General features: G+C 49.9%; 1 protein-coding gene across 1 annotated transcript in view; it reads right to left on the reverse strand.

Annotated features, from left to right (window-relative positions):
• Nucleotides 1–10,000, reverse strand: part of LOC128369847 (protein disulfide-isomerase TMX3-like) — a gene marked incomplete at its 5' end in the record, with an annotated part of 21,631 nt that overhangs the window by 10,449 nt on the left and 1,182 nt on the right. Inside the window, 3 exons of the mRNA XM_053330917.1 lie at nucleotides 4,442–4,522; nucleotides 4,626–4,671; nucleotides 9,388–9,511. Coding sequence (XP_053186892.1) covers nucleotides 4,442–4,522; nucleotides 4,626–4,671; nucleotides 9,388–9,511 — 251 coding nt within the window. The remainder of the gene's footprint in view (nucleotides 1–4,441; nucleotides 4,523–4,625; nucleotides 4,672–9,387; nucleotides 9,512–10,000) is intronic.

The following is a 10,000-nucleotide window of genomic DNA, read 5'->3' on the forward strand; positions in this document are numbered from 1 at the left end:
TCCGCCTGTCGGTCTCACGCTCCATCCTTCCCTCACTCGTGAACAAGACCCCGAGGGACTTGAACTCCTCCACTTGGGGTAGGATCTCATCCCCGACCCGGAGAGTGCACTCCACCCTTTTCCGGTTGAGGACCATGGCCTCGGATTTGGAGGTGCTGATTTTCATCCCGGCCGCTTCACACTCGGCTGCGAACCGATCCAGTGAGAGTTGGAGGTCACGGTCTGATGAAGCCAACAGGACCACATCATCTGCAAAAAGCAGTGACCCAATCCTGAGGCCACCAAACCGGACCCCCTCCACACCCTGGCTGCGCCTAGAAATCCTGTCCATAAAAATTATGAACAGGATCGGTGACAAAGGGCAGCCCTGGCGGAGTCCAACCCTCACTGGAAACAAGTCCCACTTATTACCGGCAATGTGGACCAAGCTCTGACACCGGTCATACAGGGAACGGACGGCCCTTATCAGGGAGTCCGATACCCCATACTCCCGGAGAACCCCCCACAGGATCCCCCGAGGGACACGGTCGAATGCCTTCTCCAAGTCCACAAAACACATGTGGACTGGTTGGGCAAACTCCCATGCACCCTCAAAGATCCTGCAGAGGGTGTAGAGCTGGTCCACTGTTCCACGGCCCAGACGAAAACCACACTGCTCCTCCTGAATCCGAGGTTCGACTATCCGACGGACCCTCCTCTCCAGCACCCCCGAATAGACCTTACCAGGGAGGCTGAGGAGTGTGATTCCCCTGTAATTGGAACACACCCTCCGGTCCCCCTTCTTAAAAAGAGGGACCACCACCCCAGTCTGCCAATCCAGAGGCACTGCCCCCGATGTCCACGCGATGCTGCAGAGTCGTGTCAACCATGACAGCCCCACAGCATCCAGGGCCTTGAGGAACTCGGGGCGGATCTCATCCACCCCCGGGGCCCTGCCACCGAGGAGCTTTTTAACCACCTCGGCGACCTCCACCCCAGAGATAGGAGAGCCCACACCCAAGCCCCCAGGCCCTGCTTCCTTACCAGAAGGCGTGTTGGTGGGATTGAGGAGGTCTTCGAAGTATTCCTTCCACCGATCCACAACGTCCCGAGTCGAGGTCAGCAGCGCACCGTCCCCACCGTACACAGTGTTGACGATGCACTGCTTCCCTCTCCTGAGACACCGGATGGTGGTCCAGAATCTCTTCGAAGCCGTCCGGAAGTCTTTTTCCATGGCCTCACCGAACTCCTCCCATGTCCGGGTTTTTGTCTCAGAGACCGCCCTAGCTGCGCTCCGCTTGGTCTGCCGGTACCTGTCTGCTGCCTCCGGAGTCCTACAAGCCAAAAAGGCCCTATAGGACTCCTTCTTCAGCTTGACGGCATCCCTCACCGCCGGTGTCCACCAGCGGGTTCGGGGATTGCCGCCCCGACAGGCACCGACCACCTTGCGGCCACAGCTCCGGTCAGCCGCCTTAACAATGGAGGCACGGAACATGGCCCACTCGGACTCAATGTCTCCCGCCTCCCCCGGTACATGGTCGAAGCTCTCCCGGAGGTGGGAGTTGAAACTCTCTCTGACAGGAGACTCTGCCAGACGTTCCCAGCAGACCCTCACAATGCGTTTGGGCCTGCCAGGTCTGCCCGGCATCCTCCCCCACCATCGGAGCCAACTCACCACCAGGTGGTGATCAGTTGACAGCTCCGCCCCTCTCTTCACCCGAGTGTCCAAGACATGCGGCCGCAAGTCCGACGACACGACTACAAAGTCAATCATCGAACTGCGGCCTAGGGTGTCCTGGTGCCAAGTGCACATATGGACACCCTTATGCTTGAACATGGTGTTCGTTATGGACAATCCGTGACGAGCACAGAAGTCCAATAACAGAACACCACTCGGGTTCAGATCAGGGGGGCCGTTCCTCCCAATCACACCCTTCCAGGTCTCACTGTCGCTACCAACATGGGCGTTGAAGTCCCCCAGCAGAACGAGGGAATCCCCAGGGGGAGTGTTTTCCAGCACCCCCTCCAAGGAGTCCAAAAAGGCTGGATACTCTGAAGTGCTGTTTGGACCATAGGCACAAACAACAGTCAGGATCCGTCCCCCCACCCGAAGGCGGAGGGAGGCCACCCTCTCGTCTACCGGGGTAAACTCCAACATACAGGCACCAAGCCGGGGGACAATAAGTATTGCCACCCCTGCCCGGCGCCTGACACCAGTGGCAACTCCAGAGTGGACGAGAGTCCAACCCCTCTCAAGGAGACTGGTTCCAGAGCCCTTGCTGTGCGTCGAGGTGAGGCCGACTATATCTAGCCGGAACTTCTCAACCTCACGCACCAGCTCAGGCTCCTTCCCCACCAGAGAGGTGACGTTCCACGTCCCTAGAGCTAGCTTCTGCAGCTGAGGATCGGACCGCCAAGGTCCCCGCCTTCGGCCGCTGCCCAGCTCACATTGCACCCGACCCCTTTGGCCCCTCTCACTGGTGGTGGGTCTGTGGGAGCGGGGTCCCATGTCCCTTTTTCGGGCTGTGCCTGGCCGGGCCCCATGGGTGAAGGCCCGGCCACCAAGCGCTCGCCTCCGAGCCCCACCCCCAGGCCTGGCTCCAGGGGGGGGCCCCGGTGACCCACGTCCGGGCAAGGGACACGAAAATCCAAATATCTTGCTCGTCATCGGGGTTTTCTGAGCTACCTTTTGTCTGGCCCCTCCCCCCGGACCTGTTTGCCATGGGAGACCCTACCAGGGGTATAAAGCCCCCGACAACTGAGCTCCTGGGGTCATTGGGACACGCAAACCCCTCCACCACGGTAAGGTAGTAGCTCAGGGAGGGGTAATCAATATATACCCTAATCACTATATACCCTAATCACTATATACCCTAATCACTATATACCCTAATCACTATATACCCTATATACCCTAATCACTATATACCCTAATCACTATATACCCTAATCACTATATACCCTAATCAATATATACCCTAATCAATATATACCCTAATCACTATATACCCTAATCACTATATACCCTAATCACTATATACCCTAATCACTATATACCCTAATCACTATATACCCTAATAACTATATACCCTAATCAATATATACCCTAATCACTATATACCCTAATCACTATATACCCTAATCACTATGTACCCTAATCACTATATACCCTAATCACTATATACCCTAATCACTATGTACCCTAATCACTATATACCCTAATCACTATATACCCTAATCACTATATACCCTAATATACCCCAATCACTATATACCCTAATCATTATATACCCTAATCACTATATACCCTAATCAATATATACCCTAATCACTATATACCCTAATCACTATATACCCTAATCACTATATACCCTAATCACTATATACCCCAATCACTATATACCCTAATCACTATATACCCTAATCACTATATACCCTAATCAATATATACCCTAATCACTATATACCCTAATCACTATATACCCTAATCACTATATACCCTAATCAATATATACCCTAATCACTATATACCCTAATCACTATATACCCTAATCACTATATACCCTAATCAATATATACCCTAATCACTATATACCCTAATCACTATATACCCTAATCAATATATACCCTAATCAATATATACCCTAATCACTATATACCCTAATATACCCTAATCACTATATACCCTAATCAATATATACCCTAATCAATATATACCCTAATCACTATATACCCTAATCAATATATACCCTAATCACTATATACCCTAATCACTATATACCCTAATCAATATATACCCTAATCAATATATACCCTAATCAATATATACCCTAATCACTATATACCCTAATCACTATATACCCTAATCAATATATACCCTAATCACTATATACCCTAATCAATATATACCCTAATCACTATATACCCTAATCACTATATACCCTAATCAATATATACCCTAATCAATATATACCCTAATCACTATATACCCTAATATACCCTAATCACTATATACCCTAATCACTATATACCCTAATCAATATATACCCTAATCAATATATACCCTAATCACTATATACCCTAATCAATATATACCCTAATCAATATATACCCTAATCACTATATACCCTAATCAATATATACCCTAATCAATATATACCCTAATCACTATATACCCTAATCAATATATACCCTAATCACTATATACCCTAATCAATATATACCCTAATCAATATATACCCTAATCACTATATACCCTAATCAATATATACCCTAATCAATATATACCCTAATCAATATATACCCTAATCAATATATACGCTAATCACTATATACCCTATATACCCTAATCACTATATACCCTAATCACTATATACCCTAATCACTATATACCCTAATCACTATATACCCTAATCACTATATACCCTAATCACTATATACACTAATCATCGTGTTTACTCACCCAGCGACGCGATTAGCGAAGTCCATGATCCCGTCTTTGGTTCTCGGTCCTGAATAATTATATTTCACGTCTTTCTTCAGCCTGAAACAGCAGCAGCGATTATCAGCTGATATCTGATCCATACATGATGATGTCATCAATAGTCACAGTGATGTCACAGTGATGTCACAGTGATGTCACTCACATGAGGATGGAAGGGTAACCTCTGACCTTGAACTCTTTGGCCAAACCTGCAGGAAGAACAGAACAGCTGTAACCTTTGACCTCTGCAGAGGGGCGGAGCTTCATCATCGACCAATGAGATCACGTCATTTTAAAATTCACCATAAACACAAAACGTGAAATAGATAAATTAATCAGATTATATCCTGTCTGCAGCACTGACACACAGTCTGTCTGCAGCACTGACACACAGTCTGTCTGCAGCACTGACACACAGTCTGTCTGTAGCAGTACTGACACACAGTCTGTCTGTAGCAGTACTGACACACAGTCTGTCTGCAGTACTGACACACAGTCTGTCTGCAGTACTGACACACAGTCTGTCTGTAGCACTGACACACAGTCTGTCTGTAGCACTGACACACAGTCTGTCTGCAGCACTGACACACAGTCTGTCTGCAGCACTGACACACAGTCTGTCTGCAGTACTGACACACAGTCTGTCTGTAGCAGCACTGACACACAGTCTGTCTGTAGCAGCACTGACACACAGTCTGTCTGTAGCAGCACTGACACACAGTCTGTCTGTAGCAGTACTGACACACAGTCTGTCTGTAGCACTGACACACAGTCTGTCTGTAGCACTGACACACAGTCTGTCTGCAGCACTGACACACAGTCTGTCTGTAGCACTGACACACAGTCTGTCTGTAGCACTGACACACAGTCTGTCTGTAGCAGCACTGACACACAGTCTGTCTGCAGCACTGACACACAGTCTGTCTGCAGTACTGACACACAGTCTGTCTGTAGCAGCACTGACACACAGTCTGTCTGTAGCAGCACTGACACACAGTCTGTCTGTAGCAGCACTGACACACAGTCTGTCTGTAGCAGCACTGACACAGTCTGTCTGCAGCACTGACACACAGTCTGTCTGTAGCACTGACACACAGTCTGTCTGTAGCAGTACTGACACACAGTCGGTCTGTAGCAGCACTGACACACAGTCTGTCTGTAGCACTGACACACAGTCTGTCTGCAGTACTGACACAGTCTGTCTGTAGCAGTACTGACACACAGTCTGTCTGTAGCACTGACACACAGTCTGTCTGTAGCAGCACTGACACACAGCCTGTCTGTAGCAGCACTGACACACAGTCTGTCTGTAGCACTGACACACAGTCTGTCTGCAGCACTGACACACAGTCTGTCTGTAGCACTGACACACAGTCTGTCTGTAGCAGTACTGACACACAGTCTGTCTGTAGCACTGACACACAGTCTGTCTGTAGCAGCACTGACACACAGCCTGTCTGTAGCAGCACTGACACACAGTCTGTCTGCAGCACTGACACACAGTCTGTCTGCAGCACTGACACACAGTCTGTCTGCAGCACTGACACACAGTCTGTCTGTAGCAGTACTGACACACAGTCTGTCTGTAGCAGCACTGACACACAGTCTGTCTGTAGCAGCACTGACACAGTCTGTCTGCAGCACTGACACACAGTCTGTCTGTAGCACTGACACACAGTCTGTCTGTAGCAGTACTGACACACAGTCTGTCTGTAGCAGCACTGACACACAGTCTGTCTGTAGCACTGACACACAGTCTGTCTGCAGTACTGACACAGTCTGTCTGTAGCAGTACTGACACACAGTCTGTCTGTAGCACTGACACACAGTCTGTCTGTAGCAGCACTGACACACAGCCTGTCTGTAGCAGCACTGACACACAGTCTGTCTGTAGCACTGACACACAGTCTGTCTGCAGCACTGACACACAGTCTGTCTGTAGCACTGACACACAGTCTGTCTGTAGCAGTACTGACACACAGTCTGTCTGTAGCACTGACACACAGTCTGTCTGTAGCAGCACTGACACACAGCCTGTCTGTAGCAGCACTGACACACAGTCTGTCTGCAGCACTGACACACAGTCTGTCTGCAGCACTGACACACAGTCTGTCTGCAGCACTGACACACAGTCTGTCTGTAGCAGCACTGACACACAGTCTGTCTGCAGTACTGACACACAGTCTGTCTGCAGCAGTACTGGCACACAGTCTGTCTGTAGCAGCACTGACACACAGTCTGTCTGCAGCACTGACACACAGTCTGTCTGTAGCAGCACTGACACACAGTCTGTCTGTAGCACTGACACACAGTCTGTCTGTAGCACTGACACACAGTCTGTCTGTAGCAGTACTGACACACAGTCTGTCTGCAGCACTGACACAGTCTGTCTGTCTGCAGCACTGACACACAGTCTGTCTGTAGCACTGACACACAGTCTGTCTGCAGCAGTACTGACACACAGTCTGTCTGCAGCAGTACTGACACACAGTCTGTCTGTAGCAGCACTGACACACAGTCTGTCTGTAGCAGCACTGACACACAGTCTGTCTGCAGTACTGACACACAGTCTGTCTGTAGCAGTACTGACACACCGTCTGTCTGTAGCAGTACTGACACACCGTCTGTCTGTAGTACTGACACACAGTCTGTCTGTCTGCAGCACTGACACACAGTCTGTCTGCAGTACTGACACACAGTCTGTCTGTAGTACTGACACACAGTCTGTCTGTAGCACTGACACACAGTCTGTCTGCAGTACTGACACACAGTCTGTCTGTAGCAGCACTGACACACAGTCTGTCTGCAGTACTGACACACAGTCTGTCTGTAGCAGTACTGACACACCGTCTGTCTGTAGCAGTACTGACACACCGTCTGTCTGTAGTACTGACACACAGTCTGTCTGTCTGCAGCACTGACACACAGTCTGTCTGCAGTACTGACACACAGTCTGTCTACAGTACTGACACACAGTCTGTCTGTAGTACTGACACACAGTCTGTCTGTAGCAGTACTGACACACAGTCTATCTGTAGCACTGACACACAGTCTGTCTGTAGCAGCACTGACACACAGTCTGTCTGTAGCACTGACACACAGTCTGTCTGTAGCAGCACTGACACACAGTCTGTCTGTAGCAGTACTGACACACAGTCTATCTGTAGCAGCACTGACACACAGTCTGTCTGTAGCACTGACACACAGTCTGTCTGTAGCAGTACTGACACACAGTCTGTCTGTAGCAGTACTGACACACAGTCTGTCTGTAGCACTGACACACAGTCTGTCTGCAGTACTGACACACAGTCTGTCTGTAGCAGCACTGACACACAGTCTGTCTGTAGCACTGACACACAGTCTGTCTGTAGCAGTACTGACACACAGTCTGTCTGTAGCAGCACTGACACACAGTCTGTCTGTAGCACTGACACACCGTCTGTCTGTAGTACTGACACACAGTCTGTCTGCAGCAGTACTGACACACAGTCTGTCTGCAGCAGTACTGACACACAGTCTGTCTGTCTGCAGCACTGACACACAGTCTGTCTGCAGTACTGACACACAGTCTGTCTGTAGCACTGACACACAGTCTGTAGCAGCACTGACACACAGTCTGTCTGCAGTACTGACACACAGTCTGTCTGCAGTACTGACACACAGTCTGTCTGTAGCACTGACACAGTCTGTCTGTAGTACTGACACACAGTCTGTCTGTAGTACTGACACACAGTCTGTCTGTAGTACTGACACACAGTCTGTCTGTAGTACTGACACACAGTCTGTCTGCAGTACTGACACACAGTCTGTCTGTAGCACTGACACACAGTCTGTCTGTAGCAGTACTGACACACAGTCTGTCTGCAGTACTGACACACAGTCTGTCTGTAGCAGCACTGACACACAGTCTGTCTGCTGCTCACCTGTCTGTCTGCTCCTCACCTGTCTGTCTGCTCCTCACTTGTCTGCTGCTCACCTGTCTGCTGCTCACCTGTCTGTCTGCTCCTCACCTGTCTGCTGCTCACCTGTCTGTCTGCTCCTCACCTGTCTGTCTGCTGCTCACCTGTCTGTCTGCTGCTCACCTGTCTGTCTGCTCCTCACCTGTCTGCTGCTCACCTGTCTGCTGCTCACCTGTCTGTCTGCTGCTCACCTGTCTGTCTGCTGCTCACCTGTCTGTCTGCTGCTCACCTGTCTGCTGCTCACCTGTCTGTCTGCTGCTCACCTGTCTGTCTGCTGCTCACCTGTCTGTCTGCTGCTCACCTGTCTGTCTGCAGCTCACCTGTCTGTCTGCTGCTCACCTGTCTGTCTGCTGCTCATCTGTCTGCTCCTCACCTGTCTGTCTGCTCCTCACCTGTCTGTCTGCTGCTCACCTGTCTGTCTGCTGCTCACCTGTCTGCTGCTCACCTGTCTGTCTGCTCCTCACCTGTCTGTCTGCTGCTCACCTGTCTGTCTGCTGCTCACCTGTCTGCTCCTCACCTGTCTGTCTGCTCCTCACCTGTCTGTCTGCTGCTCACCTGTCTGCTCCTCACCTGTCTGTCTGCTCCTCACCTGTCTGTCTGCTGCTCACCTGTCTGTCTGCTGCTCACCTGTCTGCTGCTCACCTGTCTGTCTGCTGCTCACCTGTCTGCTGCTCACCTGTCTGTCTGCTGCTCACCTGTCTGTCTGCTGCTCACCTGTCTGTCTGCTGCTCACCTGTCTGCTGCTCACCTGTCTGTCTGCTGCTCACCTGTCTGTCTGCTGCTCACCTGTCTGTCTGCTGCTCACCTGTCTGTCTGCTGCTCACCTGTCTGCTGCTCACCTGTCTGTCTGCTGCTCACCTGTCTGTCTGCTGCTCACCTGTCTGTCTGCTGCTCACCTGTCTGTCTGCTCACCTGTCTGTCTGCTGCTCACCTGTCTGTCTGCTCACCTGTCTGTCTGCTGCTCACCTGTGCTGGTGGAGGCGTCTGATTTGCCGACGTTGATCGGGGATCCGAGACTCTTGAGTTCTGATCCGATCTGGTGCCAGACCGGATCCAGCTGCTGACAGAAGCTGCACCAGGGGGCGTAGAACTGCAACGACCAATGAGCACCCTGATCACTGTGACATCATCATTGTGACATCATCACTGTGACATCATCACTGTGACATCATCACTATGTTCTGATGTGAACAAAAATACTGAATTCAGTGAAAACATGTGTAGTAAGTGTGTAGTGTGTAGTAAGTGTGTAGTAAGTGTGTAGTGTGTAGTAAGTGTGTAGTAAGTGTGTAGTGTGTAGTGTGTAGTGAGTGTGTAGTAAGTGTGTAGTAAGTGTGTAGTGTGTAGTAAGTGTGTAGTAAGTGTGTAGTAAGTGTGTAGTGTGTAGTGAGTGTGTAGTAAGTGTGTAGTAAGTGTGTAGTGTGTAGTGAGTGTGTAGTAAGTGTGTAGTAAGTGTGTAGTGTGTAGTGAGTGTGTAGTAAGTGTGTAGTAAGTGTGTAGTGTGTAGTAAGTGTGTAGTAAGTGTGTAGTAAGTGTGTAGTGTGTAGTGTGTAGTGAGTGTGTAGTAAGTGTGTAGTAA

Source organism: Scomber japonicus, chromosome 12, assembly GCF_027409825.1.
Source record: "Scomber japonicus isolate fScoJap1 chromosome 12, fScoJap1.pri, whole genome shotgun sequence".
Classification (NCBI taxonomy): domain Eukaryota; kingdom Metazoa; phylum Chordata; class Actinopteri; order Scombriformes; family Scombridae; genus Scomber; species Scomber japonicus.